The sequence below is a fragment of the Pelodiscus sinensis genome, chromosome 1, assembly GCF_052426305.1.
Source record: "Pelodiscus sinensis isolate ZL-2025 chromosome 1, ASM5242630v1, whole genome shotgun sequence".
In the NCBI taxonomy this organism is placed as follows: domain Eukaryota; kingdom Metazoa; phylum Chordata; order Testudines; family Trionychidae; genus Pelodiscus; species Pelodiscus sinensis.
The window spans coordinates 356768053-356791042 of record NC_143052.1 but is presented as its reverse complement, the minus strand read 5'-3'; the positions used below and the strand labels follow the sequence as shown (position 1 = coordinate 356791042).

The window sequence follows — 22990 nt, the reverse complement described above, 5'->3', positions numbered from 1 at the left end:
AATTCTCCAGGTGCTTTGGCTCTCTGTCCGAGCTCCATGGAGAGATGACAGTTGACATAGTGACGGGTCCTCTTCCCTATATTCCTGACTGGCCAAGGAGACTTTACATCCTTTCCTGGCCACAGTCAGCCTGACAAACTCATCAACTAACATTTCCTAGCAACATTTCCTGACCACACTACTTGGTGTCAGCCTGACAAACTCATGAACTGCTAAGTTGCCCAGGTTTCCTCACAACTAAAACCCTCAGGCCTCTTTATAAAACTGTGGTACGCCCTCATCTTGAATACTGCATACAGATGTGATCACCGCATCTTGAATAAGGGTATATTGGCATTCGAAAAGATCCAGAAAAGAGCAATAAAAATGATGATGGGTTTAGAATGGGCCTTTAAATCAAATTCACAATGCCGTAACTAAAGCAAATCAAGTGCGCTCTGACATTTTGTGTGATAGCAGTTCACATGAAGTATTCACTGCACTGAAAGGAACACAAATTGCATGGACAGAACCAAATATTGTCCAAAGTAACCTTCCTGTGTGTACTGCTCGAGTAACCATAGTTGTATACTGATTATCTAATTATCTTTTCATCATGAGACACCATTCACCCTATCAACAGACGGAAATGTAGCCAATGGTGTTACTTCTTATGTATTTATTCTGTGAGGCTACGTCTACACTGGCCCCTTTTCCGGAAGGGGCATGTAAATTTCACCAGTCGTTGTAGGGAAATCCGCGGGGGATTTAAATATCCCCCGCGGCATTTAAATAAAAATGTCCGCCGCTTTTTTCCGGCTTTTAAAAAAGCCGGAAAAGAGCGCCTAGACTGGCCCCGATCCTCCGGAAAAAGTGCCCTTTTCCGGAGGGTCTTATTCCTACTTTGAAGGGCACTTTTTCCGGAGGATCGGGGCCAGTCTAGACGCTCTTTTCCGGCTTTTTTAAAAGCCGGAAAAAAGCGGCGGACATTTTTATTTAAATGCCGCGGGGGATATTTAAATCCCCCGCGGATTTCCCTACGACGACTGGTGAAATTTACATGCCCCTTCCGGAAAAGGGGCCAGTGTAGACGTAGCCTGAAAGTTTGATTAATGTATCTGCTGTTTTACATATATCCATTGTATGTTAATGAGAGTTAATTTCTAGGATAAGATTGATCAGCGTTTGGAGGACCCAAGTGCTAGACATGAGCAAGACAAGCTAGGATGTAAGAAACTGTGAGTTAAACTCTGCAAAACACCGTAGGTTGTTGTAGGCCTTGGACACATGACACGACGCCACACATGAAAGAAATGGTCCCCAGGCACACGGTGCTGTCACTTGATGTCATAAAATGGCTTGAAATGAAATAAAAGGCCCCACATGGTTACATTGTCCTCAATCATTCACTCAGTCTCTTAGCATGTTGCCTCCCAGTGGAGTCATTTTGCCCTGTGGCAGCCCTTGTGTGTTTCCTGTGTTTCCTTTCCCTAGTGAGCGGGCGTTTTGGTGGACAGATTCCCAAACTCAGTGTTAGCACACGCAGAACAGAGCCACTCAGGGAATTCCCACGTCCACCGTCTGCTGCTAAACATCTGGCTCCCCGAATCCTCCAGCTAATTCTGCCCTGTCACGTCACAGACCTGGTGCTCACCACACACGGTCATGACGTGTGCAATTTGTCACAATCAATTCTTACAGTTGTGTGGAGAGGGCTAGCTCAGTGGTGTGCGCATTGGCCTGCTAAACCCAAAGTTGTGAGCTGAATGCTTGAGGGGGCCGTTTAGGGATCTGGGGTAAATCTGTCAGGGATGGTACTTGGTCCTGCTGTTAGGGCAGGAGTCTAGACTCAATGACCTCTCAAGGTCCCTTCCCGCTCTAGAAGGTAGGTATATCTCCATATATTTGGCAACTTCCCAAAAGCTGGGAGGGGAGAAATTGTTCAGTCTCGTACCCGTATTTAAAACCTCAGGGGCTTGGCATGGAGAAATACCTGATCAGGCAGAGAGGCCAGTGCTGGGAAATGGCTGGAAAGTCTGACTCAGCCTGGAACATTTAATTCCAGTTCCCCCGAGAGAGAGGGAGAGAACAAACCCAATGCAGACACCAATCCTGCCTATGAGGTCTCCCTCCACTTATTGCAGGGCAGCCTTCAGCGGCGGGCGAGGCCTCTGTCACCATCCACAGGAACAGTCGGTTGGTGCCTTTTTTACTACGTCTGGTCCCCTTAAGTGACCCCAGCGACTGAGATGCATTTGCAGGTCTCTGGAATAGCTTATTTCGCCATGGCGCATCTACACTTCAAACGCCCTTCGAAATAGCCCTGAGCGGTTTGGAAATAGAGCCTCCACACTACTGGAGCCTCAATCACACTTAAGGCTGCCTAGAAGCACGTCAGGCAGGGCATTAGGACAGCAGTCACTTCCTGGAGCTACTGCCTGAGGCTGATGCTTAAAGGGACCCCCCGGAAAGCTACGTCTCAGGCTCCTCTCCTTTGCCTACCTCCTCGAGGGACAGCAAAGCCTTCTCGCTGCCTGATCTGGTTGCCCTTGCAGGCCCCACAGCTCGTCCGCCAAGGAGCCGGATCGGCTGGAAAGCGCTTATGGCCCTACAGAATCTGGACCCGTGCTCCCCTCAGAGCACCTCCTCACATGTGTGCTCTCCGGTCCAGGTTGTTGGCCATCTGGCTGTGGACGTCGACATTCCTGGCCTGGTGTGGAGATCCGGGAGGTTCGCCTGCTCTTCCCATCCCTCAGTGAGACCCAGGATCTCTGCACCAGTCCAGGATGGGGCCTGCCTCTTCTACCCCCAGATAGAGGGTTGAGAGCTGCCTGCTGCTGTGCTGGCAGCCGTGGGGGGCTCACATGATGTTCTAGGCTCTGCCATGGCAGCAGGGAAGTCTGAGCTGGGTGCTGTTGCATGGCATGGTGCGAGCAGGACTCATGGCGTACCACACACTGTTTCCCCTGTGGCTGCAGCTTTCAGGGCTGCCGGGGAAGGGGAACAGCAGAGTTCTGATGAGCGTGGCCAGAGTGGCCAGCTGGGCACCTGTGGGAACCCCCAGAGGCCCTTTATTTTATAATAACTCCAGCTACCCCATCAACACACGCCCTATTGCAAAACAGCTATTTCAGAAAAGGCATTGCTCCTCGTCACACAAGGGTTACAGAATTTGGAATCCTCTACCTCCTACCCAATAAGCAGCCCTGCTAGCGCGTGACTCCATTTCCCTCTCGGCGTGATGGAAGGACAGGAAGTCAGAGCTCTTGGACTTGCTTTGCCATCCTGACACTCCTTCTCTGTCTGACCTTGGCCGAATCACATCGCCCCGTGCCTCGGTTTACCCATGTGTTTGCAATGGGCAGGGCTCGACAAATAATGTAATCTATTCGCCCATAGTGAGTAGATTACAACCCAAAAGAGCCGACGCAGAATGATCTGTGCATGCGCATGAAAGCGTGTGGCTGGCGAGTGGGGCTCGCCACCGCTTGGCAAGCCCTGGCAATGGGGATACGTGCAGAGTGACTTTCCTTTGCTAGGCATTTTCAAGGTCCCTCAATGGAAGGTGCTGCCCAGAGTAATGGTCGTTCCTGAGGAGAATTACTGGTCTGTGTTCCCTTAGCAACAGCCTGTGCACCTGTCTCTTCATGGTCAGCTCTCTCCAGAGCTGTCTGTCACTGTCTGCCCATCCGCCCTGGGCAGTGACAGGGTCTCAGACTCCATGGAGACCTGGGCATTGTCCCTCTTTTTCTTCCTAATCAACTATAATTGTTAAACACACACAAACACCCAGAGCAGCCAATTCCTCTGACTCAGCCCAGAACCCAGGAGTTCTCCTCGCCCTTTGAGACTGGTCCGTAATGGCTGTTTACTCCTTACAGCTAACTAAATAGCCCAGAAGAACAGAGAGGCTGGTCTCCATCCTCTTTACGCTCAAATGCGGCTTCTTCTCCAGAGGCAGAGGGAACCCCACTGGGACGGCCCAGAGCTGTGTTATAACCAGTGCGCCGTCCTGTGCCGGCTCTCAGCGTGGGAGGCTGCATCAGACGCTGGGCTGAGAGAGGTGCGGGACGCGGCTGTCTGAGGGGATTCCCAGGGAAGACACGTCCCTCTCAGCACTCACAGGTACCAGCTCTGGGTGAGGAGCTCCCCAGCCCGACAACTGCAGAGAAAAGTGGGCACGATGAGGCAGAGAATATGTCTGTGGCCCTTTCCCCACGGCACAGCCTGGGTCCATCTTCTGAGGACGTGTGGGTTCCAGTATTACAGGCACCTTCCCCGCTTCTCAGTCCCTTCCTTGGCTAATTGCTTCCAACTCCAACCTCGCTGTGTTTCCGTGGCCCATGGCTTGCTCAGGCCCCAATGAGGCAAAGCTTGGAGTGAACCTGAGAGAAGCCCTCAGGAGCCAGCTGTGGGTTAATGCTCCGACACGGTCACCCCCTTCTCCTGCACCTCAGACATTTGGCTGCCAGTGGTGAGGGGGGGGGGCTGTTACCTGCCTTCACTCTGCAGGGAGGGGCCATGGCTCCGCACTGTAGCAATGAGACGAATTGTTCATCCTGCGCAAGATGTCTTCCAGTGCCAGTCAACAAGTCCCCAGAACTGGTGTGTCTCAGGCCGTGTCCAGCCTCAGGGTTTTTTTCGGGAAAAGTAGCCTTTTCCCGAAAAAACTTCCCCTGCGTCCAGACTCAAGCCGCGTTCTTTCGAAATTATTTTGAAAGAACGCGGCTTTTCTTTCGATGGTGGTAAACCTCGTTTCACGAGGAAGAACGCCTTCCTTCGAATGTCCCTCTTTCGAAGGAAGGCGTTCTTCAATGTAAAGAGGCCGTCTTCGAAAGAGAGCATCCAGACTCGCTGGGTGCTCTCTTTCGAAAAAGCGGATTTCTCTTTTGAAAGATCCGCCTGCAGTCTAGACGCGATCTTTTGAAAGAGGCTCTTTCGAAAGATGCTTTCGAAAGAGCCTCTTTCGAAAGAAGTCTGCAGTCTAGACATAGCCTCAGACATTCAAAACCCATCCCACCTGACCAGACACCCAGCTTGGGAAATTCCAGTCCAAATGCATAATACTGGGCATGCTGCGGAGTCGCTGAAAATGGCCTCTGCTATTGGAGGGTGTCAGACTTGATGAAGTAAAAGTGGTGCAAAGAGCAATGGCCAATTCATGTGTGAAGTCCATGCAAGGAGTTCCCCAGACCACACATGTGTTACGTCAGCCATTTTCTTTTCTCCTTGTTATATGTTCAGAGTTTCTGTATATTACATGTCCCCTAGTTCTTCTGCTGTCAGACACGGCCAAACCCCTAATCATTTTTGTTGCCTTTTTCTGAATCTTTTCCCATGCCAAATATCTTTTTTGAGAGGAGGTGACCACCTCTGTATGGAGTATTCAAGATCTGGGTGCATCATGGTTTTATACAGAGGCAAGAAGATAGTCTCCGTCTTGTTCTCTGTCCCCTTTTTAATGACTCCTAACATTCTATTTGCTTTTTTGACTGCCGTTGCACATTGTGTTCAGAGAACTATCCACAATGACCCAAGATCTCTCTCTTGAGTAGTTGTAGACACATTAGCCCCCAACATAATGTATCATTCTGCTTTTGCTCCTGCAGCTTCCTTTTCCTTCCTTTGACTATCTTGGTCCCTGCCCTGTGGATCCTTTCCTGTTTCTCCCCAGATTTTGTATGTGTTGGAGAGCAGGCCTGGACCCAGCGCTCTGGCCGAAGTCCAGCCTGCAGTGAATAGAGCAGCTCTCAGCTTCTGTCACCCAGCTCTGCCTCTGCTAATCCATCTGGAAATTGCTTTTGCTTGTTTTCCAGAGATGGAGCTTGGCCCGCCTATCCCAGTGCAGACAGGATGAGGTCAGTGGAAGAATTCTTCCTTCGACCTGGCCAACACCCCTGGGGCAGCTAGGGACCTTACCGTGAGCAGGGAGTGCTGGCCATCAGGGCTGTAAAGTCTCTCTGAACTACTATGGCAGCCCTGCTATAACTTTTGGATATAGATGATCCCTCAGTTTGATCCTAGAAAAAGTGTCTAGTCTGGATCTGCAGCCATGAGGTGTTGGAGAACCTGCCACATCACTCCACAGTGAGTCCCACTGGTTAATCACCCTCAGAGATAACCACTGGCCCTTATGTCCAGCTGGAATCTGTCTGGTTTTAGCTTCCCATCACAGGGGCCTTTCTCCTCCAGATTGCAGAGCCTCTTATTATTATTTCTGGACTGGACTGGAGCTGGACTTGGTGACTATTGAGGTCTCCTCCAGCCCTACGATTTCAAATAAATCAAGTTCTTTCTGTCTCTTGCTGCTCAGCATTTTCTCCAGCCTCCAGACTTTTTGGTGGCTCTTTTCTGCACCCTCTCTAGTTTCTCAACATCCCTCTGGAAATGTGCCCCCTTCCTTCCCGCAGTACTGCACATGGTCAGTTTCACCAGTGCCATGGGCCGCGGTAAGATCCTTTCCCCTCCTGCAACTCACCAACCTCCTGTTTATTTACCTAAGTGTCCCATCAGCCCTTTGGGCCCCAGCATCGCACTGATATTGTAATGAGTTCCTTTTTTATTGCATCTGCATTGTTCCCTTGATCTTCCAAACCTGTATTCTCATTAAATGCTGTAATCGTATTTATTTGCTTTATATAATTTCTTTTGTTGACTGACATTCATTATATTTCCTCAGATTTTTTTTTTTATTTTAGAAGGTTGAGAACGCTACTAAGGGGGAAGCTGTTCTAGATTTGATTTTAAAATAGAGAGGAACTGGTTGAGAATTTGAAAGTGGAAGGCAGCTTGGGTGAGAGTGATCATGAAACCATAGAGTTCTTGATTCTAAGGAATAGTAGAAGGGAGAAGAGCAAAAGAGAGACAATGGATTTCAGGAAGGCAGATTTTGATAAGTTCAGAGAGCTGGTAGGTAAAGTCACATGGGAGACAAGACTAAGGGGAAAAACAAATGAAGAGACGTGGCAGTTTTTCAAGGGGACATTATTAAGGCCCCAAAAGCAAACTATTCCGCTGCGTAGGAAAGATAGACAGTATGGCAGGAGACCACCTTGGTTTAACCAGAAGATGTTGCATGATCTAACACCCAAAAAGGAGTCATATAAAAAGTGGAAACTAGGTGAAATTACAGAGGATGAATATAAGCAAACAATACAGGTGTGCAGGGGCAATATTAGAAAGGCAAAGGCACAAAATGAGCTCAAGCTAACTAGAGACGTAAAGGATAACAAAAAGACATTCTATAAACATATTAGAAGCAAGAAGAAGACCAAGGACAGCTCAGTGAGGAGGGAGAAACAAGAACAGGAAGCTTGGAAATGGCAGAGGTGCTTAATGACTTCTTTGTTTTTCTCTTCACCAAGAAGTCTGATGATCAAGCAATGCCTCACTTAATGAATCCTAGTGGGAATGAGGTAGGTTTAAAAGATCAAATAAAAAAAGAACAAATTAAAAATCACCTAGAAAAGTTAGATGCCTGCAAGTTACCAGGGCCTGATGAAATGCATCCTAGAATACTCAAGGAACTGGTAGAGGAGGGATCTGAGCCTTTAGCTATCATCTTTGGAAAATTATGGAAGATGAGAGAGATTCCAGAAGACTGGAAAAGGGCAAATCTAGTGCCAATCTATAAAAAGGGAAATAAGTACAACCCAGGAAGCTACAGACCAGTCATAAAGATGCAGCCTCAAAGATGATCTGAAGAAGTGAGTCTGGCCCACAAATGCTTATCACCTAATAAACCATCTTGTTAGTCTTTAAAGTGCTGCATAGTCCTGTCTTTTGTTTCAGACAGACCGGTCAGTTTCACTTCTGTGCCAAAAAAGATAATGGAGCAAGTAATTAAGGAATTCATCTGCAAACACGTGGAATATAATAAAGAACAAATCATGTCAAACCAATCTGATAGCTTTCTCTGATAGGATAACGAGTCTTGTGGATAAGGGGGAAGTGGTGGACGTGGTATACGTAGGTAAACTTTAGTAAGGTATTTGATACGCTCTTGCATCATCTTCCTATCAATAAACTAGGCAAATGCAACGTACATGGGGCTACTATAAGGTGGGTGAATAACTGGCTGGATAACTATTTTCAAAGAGTAGTTATTAATGGTTCACAATCATGCTGTAAGGGCATAACAAGACGAGTTCCGCAAGAGTGTGTTCTGGGACCGATTCTGTTCAATATCTTCATCAATGATTTAGATATTGGCATAGAGAGTACGATTATTAACTTTGCAGATGATACCAAGTTGGGAGGGGTTGAAAGTTCTTTGGAGGATAGGGTAAAGATTCAAAATGGTATGGACAAACTGGAAAAATGGTCTGAGGTAAATGGGATGACGTGTAATAAGGAGAGATTCAAAGTACTGCACTTAGAAAGGAACAATCCATTTCATACATAGAAAATGGGAAGTGACTGTCTAGGAAGGAGTATGGCAAAATGGGATCTAGGGGTCATTGTTGACCATGATCTAAATATGCATCAACAATGTGATGCTGTTGCAAAGAAAGCAAACATGATTCTGGGATGTATTAACAGGTGTGTTGTGAGCCAGACACGCGAAGTCATTCTTCCGCTCTACTCTGCGCTGGTTAGGCCTCAGTTGGAGTATTGTGTTCAGTTCTGGACACCGCATTTCAAGAAAGATGTGGAGAAATTGGAGAAGGTCCAGAGAAGAGCAACAAGAATGAGAAAAGGTCTAGAAAACATGAGCTATGATGGAGGACTGAAAGAACTGGGCTTGTTTAGTTTGGAAAGGAAAAGAGGGGACATGGTATAAGCATCTGAAACGGTGTCACAAGGAAGAGGGAGAAAATGGCCTTTGAGGACAGGACAAGAAGCAATGGCCTCAAAGTTGAGCAAGGGAGGCTTATGTTGGGATATTAGGAAAAAACTTCCTGCCTGTCAGGGTGGTTAAACATGGAATAAATTGCCTAGGGAGGTTGAGGAATCTCGATCACTGGAGATATTTAAGAGCAGGTTGGATAGACATCTATCAGGGATGATCTAAACGGTACTGGGTGCTGCCGTGAAGGCAGGGGAGTAGACTCGATGACCTTTCGAGGCCCCTTCCAGTTCGAGTGTTCTATTGTGGGAAGTATTGCTGCATGGAGCAACATCATACATGGGGCTGGCATAACAGGGCTCGGTTCTTCATAGTCAAATATTCTGAATAATAAAAATATAACTTCCCACTGTGTGAAGAGTGACCCCCCAGTGTAATTCATGGGAACAGCCTCCAGTAGTGCATGTTGTGTCTCATGGTAACATTGTCTCTCCATCCAGGCATCTGCACTGCGACCATCTCCGTAGAACCTGGGCACATATAGGGAGTCAGGGAAACTTTCCGAACATGCAGGAGACTCCGTTCCACCTCAGAGAAGGACGGCGTATCCTTTACCATATGTCTGGTTCCAACACAACCAATTTTATCAACCCCTCCACCTTCATCCTGCAAGGCATTCCTGGCCTGGAGACGGAACATGTCTGGATCTCCATCCCCTTCTGCATCATATACGTCATAGCTATCCTGGGGAACTTTATCATCCTATATGTCGTGAAGACAGAGTCGAGCCTCCATGAGCCCATGTACTATTTCCTCTGCATGCTGGCCATCACTGACCTGATCGTGTCCACGTCCATCCTGCCCAAAACACTGAGCATCTTCTGGTTCAACTCTAGAGAGATCGAATTCAATGCCTGCCTCACCCAGATGCATCTTATTCATGGCTTCTTCATGGTTGAGTCGGGGATCTTCGTGGCCATGGCATTTGATCGCTACGTAGCCATCTGCCATCCCCTGAGACATTCCACCATCCTGACAAAGACCGTGGTGGCCAAGATCGGTCTGGCCATGTTGCTGCGTGGCTGCATAATCGTGCTGCCCTCTATCCTACTGGCCAGGCAGTGGCCTTATTGCAGAACCAATGTTGTGGCCAACACGTACTGTGAGCACTTGGCCGTGGTGAAGCTGGCCTGCGCCGACATCAGCGTCAGTATTTCCTACGGCCTCTTTGTGGTTTTCTTTGTGACTGGCCTGGATGTGGCTTTTATCACCGTGTCCTACATCCAGATCCTGAGGGCCATTTCCAGCCTCCCCACAAAGAAGACCCGGCTCAAGACCTTTGGGACGTGCGGCTCCCACCTCTGCGCCATCGTAGTCTTTTACATCCCACGTCTCTTCTCCTTCCTCAGACACCAGCTTGGAGAAAACATGCCCCTGTATTTCCAAGTTCTCATTTCCAATATGTATTTTGTGATGCCCCCCATGCTAAACCCCGTCATCTACGGGGTGAGTATCAAACAAATCAGGGGCAGGCTGCTTCGGCTTTTGACTCATAACGGGACTTAAATTTTCTCCAGATGCTTTGGCTCTCTGAGGGTATGTCTACACTACCCCGCTAGTTCGAACCAGCAGGGTAATGTAGGCATACCGCACTTGCAAATGAAGCCCGGGATTTGAATTTCCCGGGCTTCATTTGCATAAACTGGGCGCCGCCATTTTTAAATCCCTGCTCGTTCGAACCCCGTGCTGCGCGGTTACATGCGGCACGAACTAGGTAGTTCAGACTAGGAAGCCTAGTCTGAACTACCGTTACTCCTCATTCCACGAGGAGTAATGGTAGTTCAGACTAGGAAGTCTAGTTCGAACTACCTAGTTCGTGCCGCGTGTAGCCGCGCGGCACGGGGTTCGAACGAGCAGGGATTTAAAAATGGCGGCGCCCAGTTTATGCAAATGAAGCCCGGGAAATTCAAATCCACGGCTTCATTTGCAAGTGCGGTATGCCTACATTACCCCGCTGGTTCGAACTAGGAGGGTAGTGTAGACATACCCTGACAGAGCTCCGTGGAGAGTTGGCAGGTGACATGGTGATGGGTCCTCTTCCCTGTATCCCTAACTGACCAAGCAGACATTACATCCTTTCCTGACCACTGTCAGCCTGACAACCTCATGAACTCCTAAGGTGGCCACATTTCCTAGCTACTAAATCCCTCAGGCCCAGCATTTTCACTTCCCTCCAGACTCTACTGCTTCCCCACCTATTTTTCCAGGCCACAATCCTGTCATTTTCTCCTCTCCTCCCCTACACCATCTTTAATGGACAGGAGGAGTGCTGACCAAAGCCCCCCCTGACTAACGGGTTAAACTCAGGTAGCTAGCAAGAGGTTTGCAAGGGGTCCAAGAGAACTAATTGAGGTAGAGGGTTGAAATTTGAATTGGATGGAGATTCCTTGCCTACTTTCTTTGTCTGGGAGAATTAAACCAGGAGTTAAGAGACACAGAAGGTATGTCTACACTAGCTCGTTAGTTCGAGTTAGGTAGGGTAATGAGGGTAAGCGGAGTTGCAAATGAAGCCCGGGATTTAAATATCCTGGGCTTCATTTGCATGTTCCTGGGCGCTGCCATTTTTAAATCCTCCTTAGTCTGAACCCCGTGCCCGCGGCTACACATGGCACGGAGTAGGTAGTTCAAATTAAAGATCCTAATTTGAACTACCGTTACTCCTCGTGGAACTAACGAGCTAGTGTAGACGTACCCAGAATGATTTAAAATCAGGCAGGACTTCTATGCCTCCAAGGAATTTGGGGTATGGAAGTGGACTGAACCAAGAAAAGATTGAGATTAAGTAGAGGGAAAAGTGAATCTAGTTGCGAACAGGGTATTTATCGTTATTTTGTGGTTTGGTTTGAACTGCTCTGTGTGTATCTCTGCCTCCCCTCCCCGTTTACCATCAAAACATTGTTCCAAGAGATTTTCTCTGTGTTTTAATTTGTTTTCCTTAGCTGCTCTGTGACATCTAGCAACCGGGTATGCTTTATCAATCTTATCTTCGTATTGTAATAAAAATCACTTTTTGTAAGGTGATGATTTGATTCTTGTGTCCTGGAAAGTACAGGAGTCTGTCTGTGTGTCTGCCTGCCTCAGACTGAAGGGTCAGCTACCAGAGACGGCAGCTCCTTTTTCTCCTTCGTTTTTCAAGCTCTCCTGAGGGAGAGGAGCTTAGGGTCCCCCTGAGGAAGGAAGGCCAAGTGCAGTCTTGTTTCACTGGTGGTAGCAGCTTCTTTTGTTTATTTCTCAGACCCAGTTTGCCTTCAGCTTTCAGTTCCCTTCTGCTCTTCCCGGCTGGGGCTGGTAGGAGGCAGGATCCCTGCACAAGATGTGGGTCTGAAGCTCTTTTCTCTGAGCCTGGCCTTGGGGGCAGAGCACTGGATCCACTGTCCGGCTAGGTGCACGAGTGAGTGCACTGGAAGGAATGGCCCTTGTGTTAGGCGGGATGCTGAGCAGACACATGGGACAGCCTGCGTGAACCAGCGATTTACACGTGTAAACGGAACCTTCTCTGAAGCTGCAGGGCACCCACTGGCCAGGGGTTGAAGCTGAGAAGTGAAGCTCAGTCTAACGTACACAACATACGGCATTTTTAGTAACCATGTCTGGGATCTCTGTCGCTAGGCCCCTAGGCAGAGTTACCCCCACATCATCGAATCGTAGAATACTAGGACTGGAAGGGACCTCGAGAGGTCATTGAGTCCAGTCCCCTGCCCTCATGGCAGGACCAAATACTGTCTAGACCATCCCTGATAGACATTTCTCTAACCTACTCTGAAAGACCTCCAGAGATGGGGATTCCACAACCTCCCTGGGCAATTTATTCCAGTGTTTGACCACCCTGACAGTTAGGAACCTTTTCCTAATGTCCAACCTAAACCTCCCTTGCTGCAGTTTAAGCCCATTGCTTCTTGTTCTATCCTGAGAGGCCAAGATGAACAAGTTTTCTCCCTCCTCCTTGTGACACCCTTTTAGATACCAGAAAACGGCTATCATGTCCCCCCTCAGTCTTCTCGTTTCTAAACTAAACAAACCCAAGTCTTTCAGCCTTCCCTCATGGGTCATGTTCTCTACCCAGAATCATGTTTGCTTTTTTTGCAACAGCATCACACTGCTGATTCATATTCAACTTGTGGTCCACTGTAACCCCTAGATCCCTTTCTTCCGTACTCCTTCCCAGACAGTCGCTTCCCATCTTGTATGTATGGAACTGATTGTTCCTTCCTAAGTGGAGCACTTTGCATTTGTCTTTATTAAACCTCATCCTGTTTACCTCTGACCATTTCTCCAATTTGTCCAGATCATTTTGAATTATGACCCTATAATGGCACCATGGACGAAATGAGCCAGGCAGAAGTAGAATGACGTGCCCCAGGCCCTAAGTGAGAAGGTGGCAGAGTTGGGAATGGAAACAAGGGGTCCTGACCCCCCACACTGTTACTCTGGCCACTAACTGGAATTACTCCCTTGAGTTGTAAGCCTCTCCAACCATCCTGAGACAGAGAAATGGCCCAACCGCCACAGAGGTACTTTGCTAATCAAGCCTTTCCCACGGACACCTGACAGGACAAGGGGAGTGTGGTTCTGCACCCTGAGTTCTTGTGTAAAGGTGCCATGATGAACGCTGGCCAGCCCCCGGTGACAAAGGAGTTAGACTCAGCTTGCCAGCAAGGGGGTTGACAGGAAGCCAGGAGGATCCATAGGAATAAAGGCAGCGTTATGTGAGAATAAACACTCTGGAATAGCTTATTTTGCAATAGCACACCTACACTACAAACGCCCTTCGAAATAGCCCTGAGCAGTTTCGAAATAGAGCCGGCACACTGATTGGAGCCTCAGTTGCATCTAAAGCCCCCGGAAGCACATTGGGCAGGGCATTAGGACATCAGTCACTTCCTAGAGCTGCTGCCTGAGGCTAGCTGAGGCTCATGCTTAAAGCGCCCCCCTCCTCCGCCCTCGTACAGTGATCTCTCTCTCTGTCAGCCGATGGTCAGGGCAGTGTGTGTGTGTATGCGTTACACCGAAGTCTTCAACTGCTGGGATGCAAGGTCCCATCGCAGCGGACAGCCTAGGGAAGGCTGACAGGCACCCCGGAAAGTTTAAGGTCCGTGTCTTTGACCGCTAGGACCAGGTCCCTTCGCAGAGGGCAGCCAACAGCCTGACAGACGCCCCAGAGTTTACAGGGAGAGCTTATTACATCTCAGGTTTTGACTGCTAGGATACAGGATCCCTTCGCAGCAGGCAGCCTAGGGAAGGCTGAGAGATTCCCCACGGATCTGTCCTCTGGAAGAGACACGATCCAAACGCCCAGCTCTGCCTGTATTTGTCCCTTATAACCAGCTGGAGTTCTTTTAAATTGTGCTTGGTTCTGTTACAGCAACTGAAGGAGTCAGGTTAAAGCTTAAACAGTTACAGGTTTATTAAGGAAGCTTATAAATCCTATGGTTACAATGGCTATTGCTCTATTTTTTTAAATGCTAGCAAATATAGATCTTAAAAATGGTTACAAAGAAAATAAAGATAGAAAATAGAAATAATGGTACCAAGTGACAGCTTAATCTTTAAAGAGCTCTAAATCAAATGTGCACACTTAAGACAAAGGACACATCCAGGTACAATGTTTACCCCCTTCTGTGCCTCTCGACTCCAGTGGGTCAAGCCAGGATCGGTCCCTCAATTCCTAGGAAAGACGAATACGAGGTGGGCATCCCCATGGAACCTTGGGAGGTCAAACACCTAACCCGACCAGCAGATAGATGGTAGATTGACACTCAGAGTAAATGTGCTGCTGGACCCATCTTTATACCCATAGGGGCCCGTATACTCTATCTTGTCTAAGATGCCAAATTGTACTGGTCCATTTTTGTGGCGCCAGTTCTTACAAGCAAGTTTCAACTTAATTTACACTTGCAAGAGAGATAACTAAATTGTGAGTACTGGATATTCATTACTGGGCGGGAGAGTCCTCACCCACTGTGCACCCACCTCCCCCCCCAACCCTCTGTGTGTTACACAACCTCACTGCACTCCCCTGCTGCTTCGTCTCCGGCATCAGAAGACACCTGGGAGGCCTCTGGGGTCTGGGTGACTGGCTCCAGAGTGAGGGTCACCGTTTCCTCACTGTCTTCCTCAGGCACCATCTCCCCGTCTCCAGACTGCTCTGGGTCCTGCTCTGGCGCGTCCACCACAGGGTCCCCCAAGCCTGACTGGACGAGACACAGTGGTGTGCGTGCTTCACCACCACCCAGGATCTGGTCCAGCTCTGAATAATAGGGGCAGGAGTGGGGGGCTGCCGCAGAATGGGAGCTCTCCTCCCTGGCCTTCACATAACCTTGGCGCAGCTCATTAACTTTAGAGCGCACCTGGTCCTGGGTGCGGGGGTAGTGCCCTCTCTGGGCCAGGGCCTCTGCCATGCAGCCAAAAATATCTGCATTTCGCTGCCTGGTTTGTAGGGCTTGTAAGGCCTCCTCCTTTGACCAGAGCTCGAGAAGGGTCTTGAGCTCTGGCCCAGACCATGCCGGTGCCCGGCGTTTGGAGCCCCTGGTTGGGTCCCCAGAAGGCTTTCTAGAAGGGCCAGTAGGGTCTTGGGGCTGGGACATGCTGCACTTGAACAGCCGTGTGCTCTGGTTGCTTTGCTGCCACAAGTGGCTGTGAGGGTGACTGTCCGTTTAAAAAATGGCTGCAGACAGGAACCAGAGACATGCAAGGCATGCCCCAGATTGTCCACCAGGGCTTCTTTCTGGAGGCCATTATTTTCGAAAAAAGGACTCCCTGCGTCCACACTCACTTATTTTCGACGGATCTCCATCGAAAAAGGCGTTCTTCCTCGTGCAATGAGGAGTACCGCCGTCGAAAGAAAAGCCGCGTTCTTTCGATTTAATTTCAAAAGAATGCGGCTGTAGTCTAGACGCAGGTGAAGTTTTTTCGAAAAAAGGCTACTTTTTTTTGAAAAAACCCTGCAGTCTAGACACAGCCTAGGAGAGTGGGGAATCACTGGGATGGCTTTCCTAAGGAGGGAGTGGAATTTCCATCCCTAGAGGTGTTTAAGTCCCGGCTTGACCCAGCCCTGGCTGGGATGATTGTGTTAGGGTTGCTCCTGCTTTGGGCAGGGGGCTGGACTCATAAGGTCTCTTCCAGCCCTATCATTCTATGATTCTGTAATGGCAGTAGTGGGGCAGGGCAAGTCCTTTGTCCCCAGGATAGATCTGGGTGCCCTCTAACACAAGCAAATGCTATAGGTGCTGCTTTTACTAAGTCTATTCCCCTAGGGCACGTCTAGATTACAGGGCTCTGTTAACGGAGCCATGTAGATTAGAGTTGTAGGCAAAGGGAAATGAAGCAGTGATTTAAATAATCTCCACTTCATTTAAATTAAAATGGCTGCCGCGCTGTGCCGATCAGCTGTTTGGCGGCCAAGCGCAGTAGTCTGGATGCTCCGTGGTCGACATCAAAGGCATTTGTCGACCACCCCGTTATGCCTCGTGGGATGAGGTTTACCAGGGAGGTCGAAAAATGCCTTTGATGTCGACCACGGAGCATCCAGACTACAGAGCTGTGCTGCCAAACAGCTGATCGGCACAGCGCGGCAGCCATTTTAATTTAAATGAAGCAGCGATTATTTAAATTGCTGCTTCATTTCCCTTTGCTGAGTAAACAAATCGACATGGGTCCATCGATGGAGCCTTGTAGTCTAGACGTGCCCTTGGTGACCCCAGGGACTGTACTGCGTGGGCAGGTATCTGAGTTGGAGGGGATGTGAAGTCCTGGAGTTCATCCCTCCCATGAGCGGGGAGCTCCCACACTCTAGCTAATTGGCAAACCTCAGATTCACGTTGAGAGGACGGTGAAGGCTCAGGAACCCTCTTCCAGCCTTTCTCTTGCCAACCGCCCAACGAACAGCCCCTGCCAGAGCGGGAGTTCATTTCCCTCTCGGCGTGGTAACGAGACAGAGGTGACGGCTAGGAAGTCACATTTCCTGGGTCCTGTCTGCCCTCCTGCCACTCAATCTGTCTCCGCTTGGTCAGATCACATCTTCTAGTGCTTCCATTTCCCTCTGTGCGGCTTTCCTTGGCTAGGAGTTTTCAATGGAAGATGCTGCACAGAGCGATGGTAGTTCCTGATAAGAATTATTGACCTGTGTTCCCTTCGCAACAGCCCTGTGCACCTGCAGAAAGAGTTCCTTCCCCCCCCCCCTTAGGCATCTGTCTCCATGTCTGTCTGTTTACCCTCCACCCATCCACCCTGGACGGTCACAGACTCCATGGGGACCTGGCCATCATCCCTCATTTTTCTTCCAATCAACTATGAGTTTTAAATACACACAAACACACGGAACAGCCAATTCCTCCCTGACTCAGCCCAGATCCCCGGAGTTCTCCTCTTCTGTTGGGAAAGGCCCTTAATTGCTGTTTTCTCCTGAAGCTGGATAAAAGCCCTGGAGCACAGACAGTCTGTGTATAAGCAGGTGCTCACTTATCCCCAGCGGCCGAGCCAACCCCACTGGGAGTGCACAGGGCTGTATTTTAAACAGTTCACAACCCCATGTCGGTTCTCTGCGTGGGATGCTGCTGCCAGTGCTGGGCTGGGAAAGGTGCGGGACGCAGCAACTTGAGGGGGTTTTCCGAGGAAGACACGTCCCTCTCAGAACTCATAGGTACCATCTCCTACCGCAGAGCTCACCTGCCCCACAGCCACAGAGTTTTGAGGCCATGCGGTGGTAGTGAATATGTCTGTGACCCTTTGCACTCAGAACAGCCAGGTCCTTTCTGCTGATGGTGAGTGAACGCCGGTGCTATGCGCCTGCATTTCAGTGGCCTCTGTTTGCTCAGGGCCCTCTGAGGGAAACCTGCCCTGGGAGTGAGGACCGAGGAAAGCCCTCAGCAGCTAGCTGTGTATGAAGGGCCAGTCAACTCCTCTCCTGGCACCTCAGGGCGCTGGCTGGTAGTGGTGGGGAGGGGTTATCACCTGACTTTAATCTGGTAGAAAACATGGAGGTGCCAGGTCTCCACACTGAAACAATTGACCAATTATTGATCCTAGACAAGACATCCTCCCTCGCTTCAGTCGAGAAGTCCCCTGAACGGTGACATCTCAGACTTTCACACCCAATCCCACCGGACTCAAATACCCAGCATGGGAAGTTTCAGTTCAAATGCGTAAACTGGGAAGCCTCTGAAAATGGGCCCTGCTAATTGGAGGTGTCAGACTCGCTGAACTTGCAGTGCTGTTAAGAGCAATGGCCAATCCATGTGTGAATCCCATTCTGCTAAACCCTTTGCTGCAGTTATGTCGGTGGCAAGGCGTTCTCCAGGCCACACACGTGTTATGTGAGCCATTTTCTTTCATCAGGGTCATGTGGAGAGTTTCCTTATATTGCATGTGCCCTAGTTCTTCCGGGGTAAGACACAGCCAGTGTGCATGGCAGCTCTTTTCTTTACCGATTGATTCAAGGTTTCAAAGTCAGAAGGGACCATTAGATCACCCAGTCAGAGCTCTTGTCAAATAAAGTCTGTTAAATTTCACCCAATTACCCCTGCACTGGGCCAAATGAGAGGAGTGTGTCCATGGCGTGTTCTTCCCTAGAATTTCACACTGTACATCCATACGACCTAGGGTGAAAAGGAACAGCCAGGGTCGGCTGTTCTAACCTCCTGCCAAGATGCAGGATTGGATGCTTCTGAACCATCACACACCACTGGCTATCCAGCCTTCTTTCCATCCTCTTCCTGATCTGCCGCAGCCTTTCTTCCACGCGCTTTTTGCTCCTACAGCTGGGAGAGTTTCCCTGCAGTTTCGTTGAAATCTGCTCTGATGGACTTTGAACCCCTTGACTTTTGCCCAAGAGACAAGACGTTTCCTCAACTAGCTGAACTGGCTGTCAAACTTCCCTTCGATGTCTGTTTTTCCAATCTGAGCATCAGCTTTTACTCCTAGAATCATAGAATGCCAGGGCTGGAAGAGGCCTCAGGAGTCATCGAATCCAGCCCCCTTCCTAACGCAGGACCAACCCAACTCAATCAGCCCATCCAGGGCTTTGTCAAGCTGGCACTTGAAAACCTCTAGGATGGAGATTCTACCCCCTCCCTAGGGAACCCAGCCCAGTGCTTCCCCACCCGCCTAGGGAAATAGTTTTTCCTAATATCCAACCTAGACCTCCCCCACTGCAACATATTGTCATTTCTTCTTATTTTCTCTTATCTCCCACCACTGAGAACAGCCTCCCTCCAGCCTCTTTGGAACCCCCCTTCAGGGAGTGGAAGGCTGCTCTCAAATCCCCCCTCACTCTTCTCTTCTGCAGACTAAACAAACCCAAATCCCTCAGCCTCTCCTCATAGGTCACATGCTCCGGCCTCCTAATCATTTTGTTTGCCCTCTGCTGGACCCTCTCCAGTGCGTCCACATCCTTTCTATAGTGGGGGCCCCAGAACTGGACACAACACTCCAGATGTGGCCTCATCAGAGCCAAATAAAGGGGAATAATGATATCTCTGGATCTGCTGGCAATGCTCCTCCTAATGCACCCTAATATGCCATTAGCCTTCTTGGCTACAAGGGTACCCTGTTGACTCATCTCCAGCTTCTCATCCAGTGTAATCCCCAGGTCCTTTTCTGCACAACTGCTACTTAGCCAGTCGATCCCCAGCCTGTAACAATGCTTGAGATTCTTCCATCCAAAGGGCAGGACTCCGCACTTGTCCTTGTTGAACCTCATCAGATTTCTTTTGGCCTAATCCTCCAGTTTGAGCGGCTTCCACTTCATTCCGTTGACCATCTTGGTCCCTGCCCTGTGGATCCTTTCCTGTTTCTCACCAGACTTTGTATGTGTTGGAGAGCAGGCCTGGACCCAGCACTCTGGCTGAAGCCCAGCCCACAGGGAGAAGAGCAGCGGTCTCAGTTTCTGTGCCACCCATGCTCTGCCTCTGTTAATATCACCAGAAATTGCTTTTGCTTGTTTTGCAGTAGCAAAAATATCCACAGCCCCGGGAGATGGAGCTTGGTCCCCCAGCCCCAGTGCAGACAGGATGAGGTCAGTGGAAGAATTCTTCTTTTGACCTGGCCACCACCCCTGGGGCAGGTGGAGAACCTACCTCGCACAGGGAGTGCCAGCCGTCGGGGCTGTTGAGTCTCACTGAAGTACGACACCAGCCCTGCTGTAGGTTTTGGTTGTAGACAAGCCCACAATCCGATTGTACAGAAAGAAAATCTCACCTGGATCTGCAGCCATGAGGCGATGGAGAACCCATCGCCTCCCTTCGCAGGGAGTCCCACCAGCTCATCCCCTTCAGTGCTCACTCAGTGGCCCGAATTTCCAGCTTGAGTTTGACTGCCTTCCGCTTCCAGCCACTGGGCCTTGCTCTGCCTAGACAGCAGAGGCGGTTCTTACCATTTCGGGTAAATCAAGGTCTTTAAGCCTCTCGCTGGCCAGCATTTTCTCCTGCCACCAAACTTTTTAGTGGTTCTTTTCTGTACCATCCCCACGTGAAGAACATGAGACCATTAGGACACGAGCAATTGATTATTGGCCATTGACAACAGCTTTTCGACAGCTGGTTGTGAACCAGTTTTTAGTGCATTTTAAGCATGGTATTGTAGAGGGCTTCTTTTTATTGCCTTTGCATTATTCCCTTCATCACCCATGAAAGGCACTCTCATTAAAGATTGAAAGTGTGCTTATTTCTTTTATATAATCCCTGTTGTTGACTGCAAATCATTACATTCTTAGATTGTTCCTATTCTGAAACCTTTTTTTAAACTTCCCCATTATCTTTAAACTTCCATATGTAACTCCTTTTTCCTCCCCAGGTTACTCGGGAGCAGGTCACACTCACAGGTGTGCCTGGGCGCCTGATGATTTTAGCATAAAAGGAGAACCATGAGTACCCCAGTGGTGATGTTGTTTAGTTGGGGATTCTCTGTCCCACCCCCTTGCTGCAGTCCCTGGCTCATACAGAATATACAGTGGTAGTGCCTCCACCTGGCTGGCTCTGTACACACTTACTGGTGTGCCTTGGGAACCTCCAGCAATACAATTAGCCCAGCAATAATCTGGATCCAACTCCAGAACAACAATTACAAATTACAAATAATATACATCTTAGGGTGTGTCTAGACTACAGGGTTTTGTCGACAAAAGTGGACTTTTGTCGACAAAACTATACCTGCGTCCACACTGCCTTTGAGTTATGTCGACATCACGTTGACAAAACTCAGCAGTTTTGTTGACGTATGTAAACCTCATTCTATGAAGAATAATGCCTTTTGTCGACAGAGTTCTGTCGATAGAAGGCATTATTGCATCTACACTGTCCTTTGCGTCCACACTGTTATGTCGACAAAGCGGCTTGCTTTTTCAACAGAACTGGATGTAGTCTAGACGCTCTTTGTTGACAGAAGCTTTGTCGACAGTATCTGTCGACAAAACTTCTGTCGACAAAACCCTGTAATCTAGACACACCCTTATTGATTACATTGGAATGCACAATCTTTACTGAACAACTTAAAGAAACAGGGTTTCACAGATTAACAGGGAATAACATTAACAAAGAACACCAAAATAATAGGAACTTATCTATCTGCATTTGCACTGCCACCATCTATCCCACCCCAGAGTGTATCCTGCTCTGGACTCAGAGTTCCAGACATTTGCTTGTGTGGGTGCACTTGAAGGTCTACAGCTGGAGTGGAGGTTCTCTGTAGGGTGTGTGTGTGTGTGAGAGAGAGAGAGAGAGTCCAAGCTGTGCAGCCAGCTGCAAACTCCCTCTGCTACTGGAGCAGGCTCCACCAAATGCCAGCAGCTCTGGTTCCCTGGGCTAGACACTCTGCCTCTCTTTGGACCCAAAGCCAGTCTATATCTTTGAGGTCTGTCCCAGGCAGCACTTTCCCAAAGAGCCCATTTACTTAAAGCCTCCTCCCGTGTGCTGGTCGTTGTGTGTCCTTCTCAGCCACAGGCACAGCCAGAGTCTCTCCCCTCAAGGGCAATCAGCTGTCCCAGAAGCAGCTTGCTAGATCCAAGCCCTGCAGGTTCTCAGTCCTAGGCTCTAGCTGCAACACAACAGCACCTGGACTGGATAAAGTTCCTCCAAAGCAGCCTGGCTCCTTTTGTTCCAAAATATGCAGAGCCCCTAGACTGCTGTGACCTTCTCTCCACATGGAGAGTCTCAGACAAAAACCTTACTTCCTGGTTTCCTCAAGGGCTCATGGGAATTGTAGTCTCTGGGGCTAGATTGCAGCACACAGGATCCTCCCAGAAACAGAGGCACCCTTTAGTAAGGGGACTACACAGCTACGTCTAGACTGGCATGATTTTCAGGAAATGCTTTTCATGGAAAAGTTTTCCATGAAAAGCATTTTTGGAAAAGAGCGTTTAGATTGGCATGGATGCTTTTCCGCAAAAGCACTTTTTGCGGAAAAGCATCAGTGCCAGTCTAGATGCGCTTTTGTGCAAAAAAGCTCCGATCACCATTTTCGCCATCGGGGCTTTTTTGCACAAAACAAATCTGAGCTGTCTACACTGGCCCTTTTGCACAAAAGCTTTGCACAAAAAGGACTTTTGCCCGAACGGGAGCAGCATAGGATTTCCGCAAGAAGCACTGATTTCAGACAGTAGATCGTCAGTGCGTTTGTGGAAAATCAAGTGGCCAGTGTAGACAGCTGGCAAGTTTTTCTGGAAAAGCGGCTGATTTTCCAGAAAAACTGGCCAGTCTAGACACAGCCCACATGCATAACATTGAACTGCCCTGTATTTGTTTCTCTCTTTTTTTGCAGGTGGATGGAGGGTGAGTCGCTCTTGCTACCTGACTGCATACACTGCTTCTGATGAGGTGTGTGGTTAATCAGCTAATTCATAACTTGTCTGCTTGTAACTCTACGGTTCTACTCTCAATACGGTTTAACATCCTCCTTCTGCTAAAGGACAGGAGAAGGTTTCATCACCTGGGGTACGTCTAAACTACATGCCTCTGTCGGCAGAGGCATGTAGATTTGTTTGTTCAGCAAAGGCAAATGAAGCAATGATTTAAATGATCGCGGCTTCATTTACGTTTACGTGGCTGCCGCGCTGAGCCGACAAACAGCTGATCAGCTGTTTGTCGGCTTGTGGGCTAGTCTGGATGTTCCCCCTGTCGACATCAAAGCCCTTTGTCGGCAGCCCCGGTAAACCTCATTCCATGAGGAAAAACG

The 22990-nt window shown here is 49.0% G+C and overlaps 1 protein-coding gene across 1 annotated transcript; it reads left to right on the top strand.

The window, feature by feature from the left end:
* Window positions 1-6397: 6397 nt before the first annotated feature.
* On the top strand, window positions 6398-22591 carry LOC142831028 (olfactory receptor 52E2-like). The gene is made up of 3 exons (XM_075939823.2): window positions 6398-6428; window positions 9507-10273; window positions 22577-22591. The coding sequence occupies exons 1-3, from the start codon at window positions 6398-6400 to the stop codon at window positions 22589-22591; spliced, it is 813 nt and encodes a 270-aa protein (XP_075795938.2).
* Window positions 22592-22990: the final 399 nt, after the last annotated feature.